The 16,835-nt window shown below is 44.9% G+C and overlaps 1 protein-coding gene across 3 annotated transcripts in view; it reads left to right on the top strand.

Annotated features, from left to right (window-relative positions):
• The window catches only part of naf1 (nuclear assembly factor 1 homolog (S. cerevisiae)), a 348,207-nt gene that overhangs the window by 149,772 nt on the left and 181,600 nt on the right, over positions 1–16,835 (top strand). For all 3 annotated transcript variants that reach the window (XM_070865108.1, XM_070865118.1, XM_070865127.1), the window contains exon 4: positions 3,454–3,547. In XM_070865108.1, coding sequence (XP_070721209.1) covers positions 3,454–3,547 — 94 coding nt within the window. The remainder of the gene's footprint in view (positions 1–3,453; positions 3,548–16,835) is intronic.

The following is a 16,835-nucleotide window of genomic DNA, read 5'->3' as shown; positions in this document are numbered from 1 at the left end:
CAATGTACAATATACCTGGATCCATTTAGTTTTGCTTGCACTATGCTAATTAAGTGGGATATTAAAATGAGTGAATAATTGTGCAAGAATTAATAACCCCACAAACAGCCATTGGTGAGAGCAAATTCTGAAAATGGATAGGCATATTTGAGTACGCAGTGCATTCTGGGTACGGACATCCTCCATTGGGACCCAGAATTGCTGAATGGATCCTTTTAAAAATGGGCTGGGGAGAATCGCTTTTGCGAATTGATAAATTGAATTACTATGTGTTCCCTGGCTGTAGTTTGGGTCCATCTCTGACCCACAAGACGTGAAAGTGGATAGACTAATGTGCAGCTCGAGCTCCGGGTCCCGTTTCATTTGACAACACATCTCTATAGAATTACATGTATAATGTTGATTAGAGAGGACAGATGTCAGAGTGCATAACTTGTAAATGAATGTGGTACATGACATTTACTCTTGTCAGCATTCAAATGCTTCTGGCAGTGAAGTTTAGATCAACTCTCACACCAACTTAGTTAAAAGTATTTGTTTTTAATAATTTTTTAATTTGATTCCGGTCTGGTGGGGAAAAAAACTAAAGTTAAAAATAAAATGTTAAATAATACATGAATTGGTTAATTCTTCCTCTTCTGTTCATCATCCAGAATAGGGTTTTGCAGTTATCTAATGGGGGAAATACTTGAGGACGGTGCTCCTTCACTGTTTTCCAAGTATAACAATTATGTCCTTATTTCTTCTCCCTGTTCTTTCTCACGCACTTCTCCCACACTTTCATTTTGTCCATGAGACCCACTTCCTGCTCTCTTGACCCTATTCCCACCAAACTGCTGCCGACCCAACTTCCTTTTCTGGCTCCCATGTTAGCTGACATTGTTAGCGGTTCTCTCTCCTCAGGTACGTCCTCCTCTCCCTCAAATCACCCCTCTCCTCAAAAGAACAACACTTAACCTCCCCCCCGTCCTTGCAAACTACTGCCCCATCTCCAGCCTCCTTTTCCTCTCAAGTCCTTGAACATGGTGTCGCCTCCCAAATCCGTGCCCGTCTTTCCCGCAACTCCATGTTTGAATCTCTCTCTAATCCAGTTTCCGCGCCTGCCACAATACCGAAACAGGTCTCATCAAAGTCACAAATAATATCCTTTGTGACTGCGACAAAGGCAAACTATCCCTCCTCATCCTTCTTGACTTGTCTGCAGCCTTTGACTTGGTTGATCACTCCATCCTCCTTCACCATCGTCCAGCTGGCTGGGATTATACTCGCCTGGTTCCATTCTTAATCTATCTAATCGTAATCAGAGAGTCACCTGCAATGGCTTCTCGTCCCACACCCGCATCGTTACCTCTGGTGTCCCCCAAGAATCTATCCTTGGCCCCGTCCTATTCTTCTACATATTGCTCCTGGGCGATATCATCCGAAAACACGGCATCCGCTCCCACATGTACGTTGATGACACCCAGTTCTACCTCACCACCACTTCTCTTCACGGTCTCTAAATCTTCAGACTGCTTGTCCGACATCCAGTTCTGGATGAGCAGAAATTTTCTCTAATTGAATATTGGGAAGACTGAAGCCATTGTCTTTAGTCCCTGCCACAAACTCCATCCCCTGGTTACTGACTCCATCCCCCTCCCCCTCCCCAACTTCTATCTGAGACTGAACTACACTGTTCACAACCTTGGTGTCATAATTGACCCTGAAATGAACTTTCGACCACACATCCGCAGTATAAATAAGACTGCCTATCCATAACATCGCCCGTCTCTGCCCTTGCCTCAGCTTATCTGCTGCTGAAACCCTGTCTTTGTTACCGCTAGACTTGACTATTCTAACGCACTATGACTATTCCTGGCTGGCTTCCCACATTCCATGCTATGTAAACTTGAGGTGATCCAAAACTCGGCTACCCATGTCCTAACTTGCACCAAGTCTCGCTCACCCATCACCCCTGTGTTTGCTGACCCACTTTGGCTCCCAGTTAAGCAGCACCTCGATTTCAAAATTCTCCTTCTTGTTTTCAAATCCCTCCATGGCCTCACCCCTTCCTATCTCTGTAGTCTCCTTCAGCTCCACAACCCCGCCCCGCCCCCGAGATATCTGCGCTCTTCTAATTCTTCCCTCTTGAGCATCCCTGATTATAATCGCTCAACCATTGGTGACCGTGCCGTCTATTGCGTAGGCCCTAAGCTCTGGTATACCCTGCCTAAATATCGCCGTCTCTCTACCTCTCTTTCCTCCTTTTGAGATGCTCCTTAAAACCTACATCTTTGACCAAGCTTTTGGTCACCTGCCCATATTTCTTATGTGGCTCGGTGTCAAATGTTTGGTGGTCTAATACTGCTGTGAAGCACCTTGAGACTTTTTACTACGTTAAAGGCGCTATATAAATATAAGTTGTTTTTGTAGTTATTGGTATGGCTCTGCCTGATCCTGCCTTAGTCATGCCAATGTCAGTTCTTGGGTTTTAAACTTCGATCTTTCCCAGTGCTTGAATCTTGCTATACTTGTTTATCTTTTTCAAATTGTGAAATCTACTCTTAGCTCGATGTAGTGGCTCATTGTGACTGTGTTGAAGACCATCTTAGCAATATGGATGTTAAAACTTGAATTGTCCACATGAAGGGACCTCACAGATGACACTAAAGCCCTCCTGTATTCATTCCTTAATCAGATGGGGAATTAAGTTTCAGCAGAGAATATTCTAGAAGTGCCCCCTTAATATGAATTTGTATGACAAGGGAGGAGATGGTGTGGCCTCGTATTTTTCTTAACATTGGAATCAAAGCAGCTCAACCCTGCAGTCTGCTGCTCTCCAACACCAGCCCCAGTCAAGAGTGTCCAGCCCCCAAATGTCAGCCAAGTGATTTCAATGCTTTCAACGAACACAACCTTTCATGTTATCTGAAGCTGTTGCTTCATGTACGTTGGCTCTGTCTGACAGTGAGCCTCAACAAGAGGCTGTTCCAATCAGGCACAAACCCACCGAATATAGTGTATTTCTCTGGTGACCGGTGGGAGATGTGAGGCTGCCCAGCCTGTGACTAGTGTTTGTGCAGAAGGGAGGTGAACATGGAGTTTAAAGATTCTGTTTCCTTGGGTCAGTTACTGCAAACTGAATTCTACATTTGTAGGAGCCTGGTTCTTGAAGTTTGAGGTGACTGCAATTCTTGGTCTTCCTAAAATTGTAAAAGCAATGAAAAGGTACAGAAAAACTTGCAAAGGACGCTCTGAAATGTTAGACACAACCATTGTACATGAATTGGAGCTTACATTTGTTTAGCAGGTGTTACGGAAAAATGTGTTGCTGGTGTGTTGAGACGTAATCAAACTGTTTGAGGAAACTGTGCAAAATTAATTGTGTAATTGTCTATTTTCAGTCAACAGTGACTGTCTCTTAAGTTGCCTGCAATGACTTATATTGTATTGCATTTGCTTTTTTTAAATCAGGATCTTCCAAAAGTCGAAGAAGTAAATATTGTTCTTCCTGAACTGGTAGAAAAAGAGCCCATTGGGATTGTCTCCAGTATTATTGACCGACTGGGTATGTAAAGTATATATCACTGATATAAAACACTACTGTAATCCACGAGTTTAGGCACATAGAAGCAACATTACTTGTGTCCATGGATCTAACAAATAAAAATTCTCGAGAGTGATGCGTAATATGGCATTTCATCTTTAGAGGGCTCCTTCATTTCAGTGTCTCTAGAGAACAGGCACCCTGGGGTAGGATTCTCCAGGCAGATAGCCTTTTGCCATGTCAAGTATGCAGAACAAGGATTTTCTCTCTCTCTCTTTTACAGAGATAAGACAAACGTGTATTGAGTAAATAAATGTTCCACAGAGACTTTTTAAAATGGGAAAGCCAAGACGAGCAAAAAAAATTCCAAAAGACCCCTGTATTTCTCCTCGCTGTTCCCACTCCAGCCTCGGGTAAGGTGCCACTCCAACACACCAGAGGTGTGCTCTGTAAATGCAAAAAAACAAATTCTCAAAGTGCTTAATCGCACTCGGGGACTTTATAGTTAAGTTCCTGACTTTTCATGTATTTAGCTTTGGAGGTACGTTCTCCTTTAATAACTAATAGCCACCAGCATCATAGCATTGCTACTAATGATTGAATCATTGTGTACCACTTGCCATGTAAGTGAAAGGGGGACTGTTTCGCTTAGATATTGGTGACAGACAGCACAAAATATAAAAATTAATCTGCTTTAACTTTTTCAGTTTTATTGGTGTGCCAAGAGTAAATATTAATACTCTTTTGTTACCCAAGGACAGCACCAATAATGCTAGTGCTATGGAACAATCGTCAGTCTTATTAAACCCTTTGGCTTTAGCTATTCAGTGGCACATTTACAAACTACAGTCGTGTTGATCTTAGCTGTGTGCCATTTTCTCGATCGCTGTTTGATGGTACTTGAGATTAACTCGTGTTAATAATGTGCAACCTGGCAACAGTTTCTGTTGAGAGGGACCTGTATGCATCTCCAAGGAAGTTGTATTGGAAATTATGTATTTAGAACATATGTGGTCCACTTTGTAGGTAGAACATTCCAGAAATCTTGTTTGTTAAAATGAGAAATATTAACTTAATTACAATAACCAATTTTATGGTCTTTTTCATACATCAGTTGGTCTGAATAATCCTGTAATCCTTAATTAGATAAAGTGAGTTGTGTTGTTTGAATTTTTAATTGTTAAAAAAACAATTTTGAATAGTAACATGCACACAATTTACTCTAGCTTTTTTAACTGGATTACTTTTGTATTTTGTATTTGTATTGTCTGACATAGAATGTTTGCACCCTTTATTTTTGTACTCTTCCTGTTTCTATGAAATTGTGATCATTAATCACTCGATAGTGCTTGTCCGTTCAGAGAACAGTCTGAGAATAGAACATAACATAGCAATCTTTTTACCAAACCCATTAGAGGTTGTCCGAAATGATTACTAAATAGCAATAAAAATATGGAGTGTATGGTGTTGTTTGCATGTTGGAAGTTTATTTTGAGAAACTAATGCCTAACCAAAATGGAGCTGTCTAGTTTTAAAAAAAAAAAAATCAGAACCATTCAAAAGTGCTTTTTTAATGCAGTAAGAATAGTTAAAAAAAATTATGCTTGAGCTTCCTTATAAGCACTGTCTTTATTGTCCATCCCTAGTTGAAGAGTTGGTGATGGGACTTAAGATCTTTTGCACAATTGAATGGTTTGCATGGCCACTTCAGAGAGCATTAAGAATGATCCGTGTAGTGTGAACCAGTGTCATATGCAGGCCAGACAAGTAAGGAGTGGCAGGTTCCTTTCCATGAAGACATTCGTGAACCAGTTGTAGACCGTTGGGCCGAAGCCTGTTTTCTTGCCTAGATTTTTAGTTCCGTAGTCTCCATGTGGAAAGTACCTAGAACCATGCTAAATATGCTAAACATATGTATCTGAAGCAAAAACCAAATGTTCCCAAGTCTGAAAATTGAGTGTTATCGAGAAATGGCCAAAAACAAAGAAAAACATAATAATGGTTGCTATGGACTTTATTTTCCCAAGCAACGGTGACATATCAGTGCTACTGCTAAATTATAAGCATGGATATAGTGTAAGAATTGGTAAAAAGAAGTATCACTGAGGACATCTGAGATCTGGATGCATCATATGGTGCAGTTATACATAAATCTAAGTTTTGTTTTCATATCCGTTGCTAAGAAAGAAATCTACCATAGCAACTATTTATTTCATACACACTTATTGACATTATAGGCAAACACCCACACTCATTTGTCAATCATATAATTATAATAATAAAAGGCACGCTGTATATGCTTGTATAGTGAATCTTTATTTGGTGGCAAGCACTTCCCTACATAACTTCCGGTCTTGAACATTTGACGTCTGGCCTGGTTCACATCTCTGCATCCACTCTGCCCGTAGAGTTTGCAAGTGTATGCCTCTAGTTCTTGACAAAGGGATTGTGAAACAGCAAACTAGGTCCCTAACTTCTCAAATGTCGAACCATGCTCTTTGCTGGTGATCAGGACTTTCGCTGATTTCACCTTCCCCAGAGGTTGGAGGACAGTGCTGGAATTGGTATCACCTCCAGATCTGTTTTGCTATCATTCTGACGTATAGCATGACACTCACTTCTGTGTCCAACAAAGAGTGTTATATCATCAATAATATCCTTTGCAGTCTTAAATCCAATCCTCTGACGGGAACTTTGGCTCCAGGATCCATGCTGGTATCCATGTCTGTGTCGGTCTCACTTGTGCTTGTTTCTGAAAGCAAATCTCTGACTGCCTCCTCAACAACTTCTTCTGTTGCAAGATCTTCTTCAAAAACAAGATCACTGTCATTACTGTGTGATGATCTGACAAGTTTCAAGAAAGGATAAGATTTCTGCATTCTACGTTTAAGATGATACGTTTTATAAGAAGAAACATCAATATACCCTCTTTCTCAAAAATACATTCTTAAACAAACTGTTCAGCTTTGTCATTCTAAGAACTTCATGGTTCTTTACAATCCTGCCCTCTATCACTATCACAGAATTGCTTATATCCTGTCTGGTAGAGGTTGGTATCTGGAGGGACTTCCTGCTCCTTTCTGGTCAGAAATCTATTGTAGCTCTGGTAGCAGCTAAAATGATACCTTGCTTCAAAGGCAACAAGATCTTGTCCACAGATATGCAACAGGATCGTCTCATCTTTGCGGGTTTCTGCTGCAAGGAACAGCTTACCTGAGATTTTAGTGTCTCATTGTACCAACCTCTCTCTTCATCTCGCCACAATGTTCTTGTCCTACTTGCAGAGAACTGCACTAGAAGAAGATGGGAACCCTCACAGATATAACCTTGGGGTCTGTCATCTTTGAGTGAAGCAGTTGAACCTTGGTGGCGGCTCCTCTCCTCGCCTCTCTTCTTTCTGTACTGGTTCTGCAATGGCTGCGAAGCAATGATAAAATCGATATTCTAATCAGCCCCGCTGATAATGACCCTTGGTCAAAAAAACTTTTTTGCTGTGTTTATGCGGGTTATGGCCAGAGTGAGAAATTTAGAGTCAGTCAGTCTACACAGAAATAAGTATATGGGGCTGAAGCAGGCCCACGAAATGGAACTTGTCAAACGGCATAACCATTGAACTAAGGAACGGAAGTTGGATATAAACATTTGTAGGCTGACAGAGTTTCATAGGAAATACTGTAAAATCACGTGTACTCACATTCATTGTTCTGATTTTCCCATTCTTGATGCTGCTTGGTTCTGTTGACCTTGGCACTGCCGGATATTTCCAATCGAATGTGGGATTGATGCGAGACTTTCTGCTGCAATAACCAGCTCCAGGTCTAAACTTTCGATGGCATTCTCTGCAATTTTAGCTTCTCTAGTTCCAGTAAATTTCCACTGATGAACATGTGAAAAATGTTATCCAGCTAGAGTCCGAACAATAAATTATGTTGCCTTTAGCTCCTACAACTATGTGCATGCAGCACACCATTGCTTCAGTGCATGCAGTCACTGACTCTAATCGATCTAGTACAGAGATCATGATTGGCTGATTTTGTGGTACAGTACTGACAAATACAGCAGTTGTGATTGGTCATTTAAGTAACTCGCCTTTACATCATCACTCTGAGCTTGGACGAGATTTCTGCCTATTTTCCAATGAAAATTTCTGAAAAATGCTCTCTTTGAAAATGGGAACATCGATTTTTGTGATAAGTGGTCCTACAACTAATATTGGTGTGAATATGACGTACTTCCACAGAGGGGACTACGGAAAAGCATTTTTTTGAGACTCATAAGAACATAAGAAATAGGAGCAGGAGTAAGCCACCTGGCCCTTCGGGCCTGCTTCGCCATTTAATAAGATCATGGCTGATCTGATCATGGACTCAGCTCCATAACCCCTTATTCCCTTATCGCTCAAAATTCTGTCTATCTCTGCCTTAAATATATGCAATGACCCAGCCTCCACAGCTCTCTGGAGCAGAGAATTCCATAGATTTACAACCCTCTGAGAGAAGAAATTCCTCCTCATCTCAGTCTCAGAATAAAGGGCCACCCATTTAAAACTATGTCCCCTAGTTTTAGTTTTTCCTATGAGTGGAAATATCCTCTCTGCATCCACCTTGTCGAGCCCCATCATTATCTTATATGTTTTGATAAGATCACCTCTCATTCTTCTGAACTCCAATGAGTATAGGCCCAACCTACTCAACCTATCTTCATAAGTCAACCCTCTCATCTCTGGAATCAACCTAGTGAACCTTCTCTGAACAGCCTCCAATGCAAGTATATCCTTCCTTTAAAGACGAAGACCAAAACTGTATGCAGTACTCTAGGTGTGACCTCACCAATACGCTGTACAGTTGTAGCAGGACATCTCTGCTTTTATACTCTATCCCCCTTGCAATAAAGGCTAACATTCCATTGGCCTTCCTGATTACTTGCTGTACCTGCATACTAACTTTTTGTGTTTCATGCACAAGGACCCCCAGGTCCCTCTGTACTGCAGCACTTTGTAATTTTTCTCCATTTAAATAATTTGCTTTTCTATTTTTTTCTGCTGAAGTGGATAACCTCACAATTTCCCACATTATACTCCTGCCAAATTTTTGCCCACTCACTTAGCCTGTCTATATCCCTTTGCAGATTTTGTGTGTTCTCACAATTTGCTTTCCCACTCATCTTTGTATCATCAGCAAACTTGGCTACATTACATTTTGTCCCTTCGTCTAAGTCATTAATATAAATTTTAAATAGTTGAGGACCCAGCAGCAATCCATGCGGCACCCCCCTAGTCACTGTTTGCCAACCAGAAAATGACCCATTTATTCTGAGTCTCTGTTTTCTGTTAGTTAGCCAATCCTCTATCCATCCATAGAGAGAGAGAGAGAGAGTGAAAGAAAGGGTGAGAGAGTGTGTGAAAGAAAGGGTGAGAGAGAGAGAGAGTGTGTGAAAGAAAGGGTGAGAGATAGAGAGAGTGTGTGAAAGAAAGGGTGAGAGAGAGAGTGTGTGTGAAAGAAAGGGTGAGAGAGAGAGTGTGTGTGAAAGAAAGGGTGAGAGAGAGAGAGTGTGTGTGAAAGAAAGGGTGAGAGAGAGAGTGTGTGTGAAAGAAAGGGTGAGAGAGAGAGTGTGTGTGAAAGAAAGGGTGAGAGAGAGAGTGTGTGTGAAAGAAAGGGTGAGAGAGAGAGTGTGTGTGAAAGAAAGGGTGAGAGAGAGAGTGTGTGTGAAAGAAAGGGTGAGAGAGAGTGTGTGTGAAAGAAAGGGTGAGAGAGAGAGTGTGAAAGAAAGGGTGAGAGAGAGAGAGAGTGTGAAAGAAAGGGTGAGAGAGAGAGAGAGAGGGTGAAAGAAAGGGTGAGAGAGAGAGAGAGGGTGAAAGAAAGGGTGAGAGAGAGAGAGGGTGAAAGAAAGGGTGAGAGAGAGAGGGTGAAAGAAAGGGTGAGAGGGAGAGTGAAAGAAAGGGTGAAAGAAAGGGTGAGAGAGTGAAAGAAAGGGTGAGAGGGTGAGAGTGAAAGAAAGGGTGAGAGAGAGAGAGGGTGAAAGAAAGGGTGAGAGAGAGAGAGGGTGAAAGAAAGGGTGAGAGAGAGAGAGGGTGAAAGAAAGGGTGAGAGAGAGAGAGGGTGAAAGAAAGGGTGAGAGAGAGAGGGTGAAAGAAAGGGTGAGAGAGAGAGAGGGTGAAAGAAAGGGTGAGAGAGAGAGAGGGTGAAAAAGGGTGAGAGAGAGGGTGAAAGAAAAGGTGAGAGAGAGGGTGAAAGAAAGGGTGAGAGAGAGAGAGGGTGAAAGAAAGGGTGAGAGAGAGAGGGTGAAAGAAAGGGTGAGAGGGAGAGTGAAAGAAAGGGTGAAAGAAAGGGTGAGAGAGTGAAAGAAAGGGTGAGAGGGTGAGAGTGAAAGAAAGGGTGAGAGAGAGAGAGGGTGAAAGAAAGGGTGAGAGAGAGAGAGGGTGAAAGAAAGGGTGAGAGAGAGAGAGGGTGAAAGAAAGGGTGAGAGAGAGAGGGTGAAAGAAAGGGTGAGAGAGAGAGAGGGTGAAAGAAAGGGTGAGAGAGAGGGTGAAAAAGGGTGAGAGAGAGGGTGAAAGAAAAGGTGAGAGAGAGAGAGTGTGAAAGAAAGGGTGAGAGAGAGAGGGGGTGAAAGAAAGGGTGAGAGAGAGAGAGAGGGTGAGTGAGAGAGAGGGTGAGAGAGAGAGGGGGAATCAGCACGGGTGGGAGAGAGAGAGGAGGGAGAAAGGTGGTGGGAAAGACGGTCAGAAACTTGGGCGGGGAGGAGGTCAGGGTCGGGAACTTATTGGGGAGGGAAAAGGTCAGAAACTCAGATGGGGGTGGGATGGGGTGTGCTGGGCGGAAGCTTAAACTTCTTGGTGGGGGCGGGGGGGGGGGGGGAGCAGCTGAGTGGGTATCAAAATTTATGGTATAATGCTGCATGGTGCTCTTAAAACTTTGCCATTGTGAGGGACCAGCCCTTGCCACCACCTATCAGGTGAGCACGAAGGATGAAGTGCAACAGGAAGAGGAGGAAAGGAGCCTACAGTGTGTGTAGACAGTCCCTTTCTGCTTGGGCTCCACATGATCAGATAATTCATGAGCGATAGCAGTAACCTCAACCACACCTCTCATTCACCATAAGTCCCATATTCCTTACCTTTCCTTTCTCACTGACCGTCACATCGCCCTCTTTCCGACAACACAAAAATCAAAAACACCAGAAAATGCACATTCCAATCCAACTTTATAAATTCAATCATTACAAAATGCATACACAAATCAACTAAACACTTTTGTGGATTCTCTTAGTGCCTGTCTTCCGTGTGCCTTTGCCTGTCCTAGTGCTCCTACACAATGCTATCCCAGTGGGTGCAGCATGGCTGGTGACAGGCTGCTGACTTTCAGTGGAAAGAATGCAGTTGGCCTTGGAGGATGACCTCAAACAGCCCTTGACCTCAAAGGCTTGGCTTCGGACTGTACCACCTCGGCATGGGCAGCAGCAGTCTGGGCTGGCTGGCTGATGGGCAAAAGCAAGGGCACGAATGCTGTCGCCCTGAAAGAGGACTGCAGGTTCGTGCTCCACGGAGCCAGTGCCACTCCCTTGGGGCTGCGCCTCAGCAATCCTAGTAATCTGTTGGCGTACAGATTACTACACTGCTGTAGCACCCTGCAAGCGCTTTTGAACACTGGTAACTGCAGGCACAATGCTAGCAGTCTAAGCTTGCGTGGCAGCAAGCTAAGCATGCATGACAGAAATCTGAGCTTCCACTGCAGCACTCAGACGTTGGGTGGGTTCTGCTTGTGTTGCAATGGAAGTTGAGACATTGCCCATCAAACGCTGCATCATGGTTCTCCTATGAGGTACTTTTCTATTGGTGGAAGGCTGCTGACCTTCAATTGAGAAGATTGCAGGTGGCCTTGCAGGGTGACCTTGAGCATCTCTGGCCCTGGAGGGCTCAGCTTCTCTGCCTAGGCTGCAACAGTCTGGGCTAGTTGACTGATAGGCAACTGCAAGGGCACTGCGGAGTGGCAGGGATGCGAGGATGAATGTTGTCATTCTCAGAGAGGACAGCAGCTTTGTGCTCCAGAGTCACTGCCACTCTCCCAGGGCAGCGCCTGAGCAATTCTACTGATCTGTTGGAGAACAGATTGATGGATGCCCTGAAAGCCCCTTTAAGCAGTGCTATCCAGAGCCACGATGGCAGCAGTCTGAGCTTCCATTATAGCACTCAGACCTTTGATGGGAGCTGTTTGTGCTACAATGCAAGTTGTGAGGTTGGTCAGCAGACGCTGCTTAATGGTGGGTTCCACAGGTGTGCTGAAGGAGGTGAGCACACCTGTGGAAATGTTGGAAAAGATGGGCTCCAAGCTCTGTGCAAAGGCCTATGGCAAGTTGGTGATGGACTCCTCCATGCTGCTTGATTTTATGGGATTTCTGAACGGCTTTCCAGTGCCAAGCCTTTGGTCATGTACACCCATCAGACTTGTAGAGCTGGGTTTTGTCAGTGTACAGTGTAGAAGTTGACTCCGTATCTTTGGATAATGTCACCAATGGGCAGCATGTAGGTGAGGAGGTGGAGTGAAACTAATGGAATGAGAATTGGACATACTCTGCACTTGCCTGGATATGTGCAGCTCCAACAACACTCCAGAAGCTCAACACCATCCAGGACAAAGCAGCCGCTTAATTGGCGGGTAAGTGGAGCTGAGTCCATGGCCAGATCAGCCATGATCTTGTTGAATGGCGGAGCAGGCTCGAGGGGCTCGATGACCTACTCCTGTTACTAATTCTTATGTTCTTATCCACCACCTTAAACATTCAATCCCTCCACCACTGGCGCACCGTATCTACAGTTTGTACCATCTACAACATGCACTTCAGCAACTCGCCAAGGCTTCTTCGGCAGCATCTCATAAATCCGCGACATCTACCACCTAGAAGGACAAGGGCAGCAGGCACATGGGAACACCATCACCTCCAAGTTCCCCTCCAAGTCACACACCATCTTGACTTGGAAATATATCGCCATTCCTTCATCGTCGTTGGATCAAAATTCTGGAACACCCTCCATAACAGCACTGTGGGAGTACCTTCACCACACGGACTGCAGTGGTTCAAGAAGGCAGATCACCACCACTTTCTCGAGGGCAATTAGGGATGGGCAATATATGGTGGCCTTGCCAGCAACGCCCATATCCCAGGAACAAATTATTTTATAAAAAGGTTGTGCAACGTGTAGGTGAGCCACTCCTCCAAATTAGTGCTCAGACAGTTAGGATGAAAATTTAACCCCATGAAGTTATTGTAAAGATCAGCACGGATTTGGGAAGCAACAACAGGTTGAAGGACATTGAAGAGGAAAAGGAGTATGAGGCAGTAGTTTGCATGGACAGAGGGGTTGAGGATCAGCTCTTTTTCAGGAGCAGATTGATGATGGCAGTTTTGAAAGGGATGGCGACGACCTTTTAGCCAGTCTCTTTTTGCCACTCTGCCTGAAAGCATGAGAACATAAGAAATAGCAGTAGGAGTAGACCATTTGACGCTTTGAGCCTAAGCCATTCAATAAGATCACCGCTAATCTTCTACCTCAACTCCACCTTCATGCTGTATCCCCTTCGTTCTCTTAGTATCCAAAAAACTATCGATCTTGGTCTTAAATATACTCAATGACTGAGCCTACACAGCCCTCTGAGGTAGAGAATTCCAAAGATTCACAATTCTTTGAAAACAGTTCTCCTCATCTCAGTCCTAAATGGCTTACCCCTTATTCTGAGTATGATCCTAGTTCTAGACTCCCCAGCCAGGGGAATCATCCTCCCAACATCCACCCTGTCAAGCCCTTCAAGAGTTTTGTAGGTTTTAATGAGATCATCTCTCATTCTTCTAAACTCTGGGGAATATAGGCCTAGTCTATTCAATCTCTCGTCCCAGGAATCTGTCTAGTGAACCTTCATTGCACTTCCTCTAAAGCAAGAATATAAGGAAAGCAAAACTGTACACAGCACTCCAAGTGTGGTCTCACCAAGGCCCTATATAATTGCAGTAAGACATCTTTACTTTCCTTACTCTTGTACTCCAATCCCTATGTAATAAATATGTAAACATACATAGAAACATAGAAATCTACAGCGCAGAAGGAGGCCATTTTGACCTATTGTGTCCACGCCAACCGACAAAGAGCCACACGGCCCTCGGTCAGCAGCCCTGAAGGTGACATATAAACTTATGAACAATGGCGGGAAGGTAAAGAGTATCTGGCCCAACCATTCTGCCCCACACAACTGTGACACCCCTTGCACCGCAACATTCTACACTCCACCCCAACTGAAGCCATGCGATCTCCTGGGAGAGGCAAAAAAAACAGATAAAAACCCAGGCCAATTGGGGAAAAAAATCTAGGAAAATTCTTCTGACCCATCCAGGCGATTGAAATTAGTCCAGGAGATCACCCTGGCCGTATTCGTTTCCCTGCAGTACTTACCGTCGTATATACGCCAGCCAACAAGAGGTTATCCAGTCTAATCCCACTTGCCAGCTCTAGGTCCGTAACCTTGCAGGTTACGGCACTTCAAGTGGCCATCCAAGCACCTTTTAAATTGGTGAGGGTTTCTGCCTCTACCACCCTTTCAGGCAGTGAGTTTCAGACCCCCACAACCCTCTGCGTGAAGAAGCTTCCCCTCAAATCCCCTCTGAACCTTCTGCCAACCACCTTAAAACTATGCCCTCTCGTAATTGACCCCTCCACCAAGGGAAATAAGCCCTTACTATCCACTATATCCAGGGCCCTCAAAATTTTACACACCTCAATGAGGTCTCCTCTCAGCCTCCTCTGTTCCAATGAGAATAAACCCAGCCTATCCAGTCTGTCCTCATAGCTATGATTCTCCATTCCAGGCAGCATCCTAGTCAATCTCCTCTGCACCCTCTCTAGTGCAATCACGTCCTTCCTATAATACGGCGACCAGAACTGCACACAGTATTCCAGCTGTGGCCTAACCAGAGTACTATACAATTCAAGCATAACCTCCCTGCTCTTGTATTCTATGCCTCAGCCAAATAAAAGCAAGCATTCTGTATGCTTTCTTAACCACCTTATCCACCTGGCCTGATACTTTCAGGGATCTGTGGACAAGCACTCCAAGGTCCCTCTGTTCATCTGCACTTCTAAGTGGTCTACCGTTTAATATGTATACCCGTTCCTTATTAGCCCTCCCTGTCATGTATCCTACATGGTTACTGCTTGTACTATTACAAAGTGTGCCACCAGAGGGCACTGCAGTGGGAGACTTGTAGGTTACCTGTACAAGCGTGCCAGGCCTAGTATAAAAGGTAGGCCACCATGTGTGATCCTCACTCTGGAGTTACATTAAATGGACTAAGGTCACTACAGTTCAAGTACAACACATTGTTTCGTGGAGTCATTATCAGAGCATCTGAAGACAACAATTGGCGACGAGATTATGGACCTTCACGCGAAAATGGCTAACTTTGGTACGTTGCAGCAGTTTGCTGATGGTGATGATTGGGACGCCTTTGTGGAGAGGCTCGACCATTTCTTCACAGCAACGACCTGGCAGGAGACAGTCCGGCCACACTGGCTGATAAGCGCAGAGCTATCCTGCTAACCAGTTGTGGGCCCACCGTCTATGGCCTCGTCAGGGACTTGCTGGCACCAGCGAAGACAACGGACCAAGACGTACGAGGAGCTCGTAACACTGATCCAAGAACAACTCAAGCCCAAAGAGAGCATCCTCACAGCCAGACACCGGTTTTATACACACTGATGGCCCGAAGGCCAGGAAATCGCGAAATATGCTGCAGACCTCAGGAGGCTGGCGGCACCATGTGATTTCGGCGACCACCTCACCGAAGCGGTGTGGGATATCTTTGTCATCGGAATCGGCCATGAGGGCCTTCTTCATAAGCTACTATCTGCGGATACCACAATCACACTGCAGAAGGCCATCTCTGTGAGCCAAGTATTCATGACCTCGACCCGCGGCTCTAGGCGGATGACTCATCCTCAAGTACTGTGCACAGAATGGCGCCTTTGAGAAGCTGGACTGTAGAACGCAAATCTTCTCAGGGTAGAGAGAACAGGCCCCCCCCCCCCCCCCCCCCCCCCCGAGTCCCTTAACTCAGTCCACCGAGGGGGGCTAATCGAGTAGCACCATGCTGGCGTTGCGGAGGGAATCACAGGGCTCACCAGTGCCGTTTTAAAGACTGTGTGTGTAAAGGCTGCAACACAAAGGGCCACCTCTAGCGAATGTATAAAAGAAATATGACTCACTGTGTCGATAAAGAGTCTGCAGATGACCATGAATCCAGTGCGGATTATGAAGTGATAGTCAGCAAGGCAGCTCAGCCCCATGATGAGGTATATGGCATGTTTACCTGCACCACTGAATGTTCTCCAGTGAGGATGGAAGTCGAAATAAATGGTGTTCCAGTCTTCATGGAAGTGGACACGGGGGGACGAGCCAGTCAGTAATGAATCAAGAAACCTTTGAGAGGCTATGGGACAATCAGGCTGAACGACCCAAGTTGGTCCCGGTTCAGACAAAGCTGCACACCTACATCAGTGAACTTATCCCAGTGGTTGTTAGTGCAGATGTAAAGGTACTCCATGACGGCGCGGTGCACAAGTTACCCCTGTGGATTGTTGCAGGTGATGGACCAACGCTGCTCGGAAGAAGGTGGATGGAGAAGATCCATTAGAGCTGGGAAGATTTCATCCCTTCAGCTATCAATGTCCTCCGTGCTCAGAGGCAAAACAAGCCCTCACCTGAGGTTGGATCCGGCATCAGAGAGCAGACCGCTCAGCACGACTGCGTGGAGATGATCCAGCTGAGACGACCCGAACGCACCTTCCAGGCTCCAGTGGCAGGACTCTGGAGGAAGAAAATCGGATCCAAAGGCAACTTCCTAGCTTAGGTGGCAGAACCCGGGCATCACAGCAGTCGACATCGTGGATGGAAGAAAGGTGGTGCCCAAACCACGAGGTGAGGCGCTGAAGAAAAAGATGGCGGCAGCCAGACCACGAGGTGCAGTGCTGATGGAGCAACACGTGACACCAAGCGAAGATGATGATTGGGGTAAAGATAGCAAGGCTCTCTTAAAGGAGGCCTGCAACTCATCACACTTAAAGGGACAGTTCCACACTCTCAATCAATGTAACAGCAACTGTGAGCCAGATGTAAAATATGTAATTGATAATCAGAGTTGTGTACATGCAATAAGCAAAGAAAAGTCGCGCGATTGCGATCGGAGCTACAGGTTATTTACAATGAATAATGAAACGTTGTGCGATGTAGGATTTCAACTGCACACAGTCAATGCATCGGGAACACAC

This window comes from Pristiophorus japonicus, chromosome 2, assembly GCF_044704955.1.
Source record: "Pristiophorus japonicus isolate sPriJap1 chromosome 2, sPriJap1.hap1, whole genome shotgun sequence".
Taxonomy (NCBI): Eukaryota; Metazoa; Chordata; class Chondrichthyes; family Pristiophoridae; genus Pristiophorus; species Pristiophorus japonicus.
Note: the sequence above shows the minus strand (reverse complement) of the source record. Positions and strands in the feature narration are given on the sequence as shown.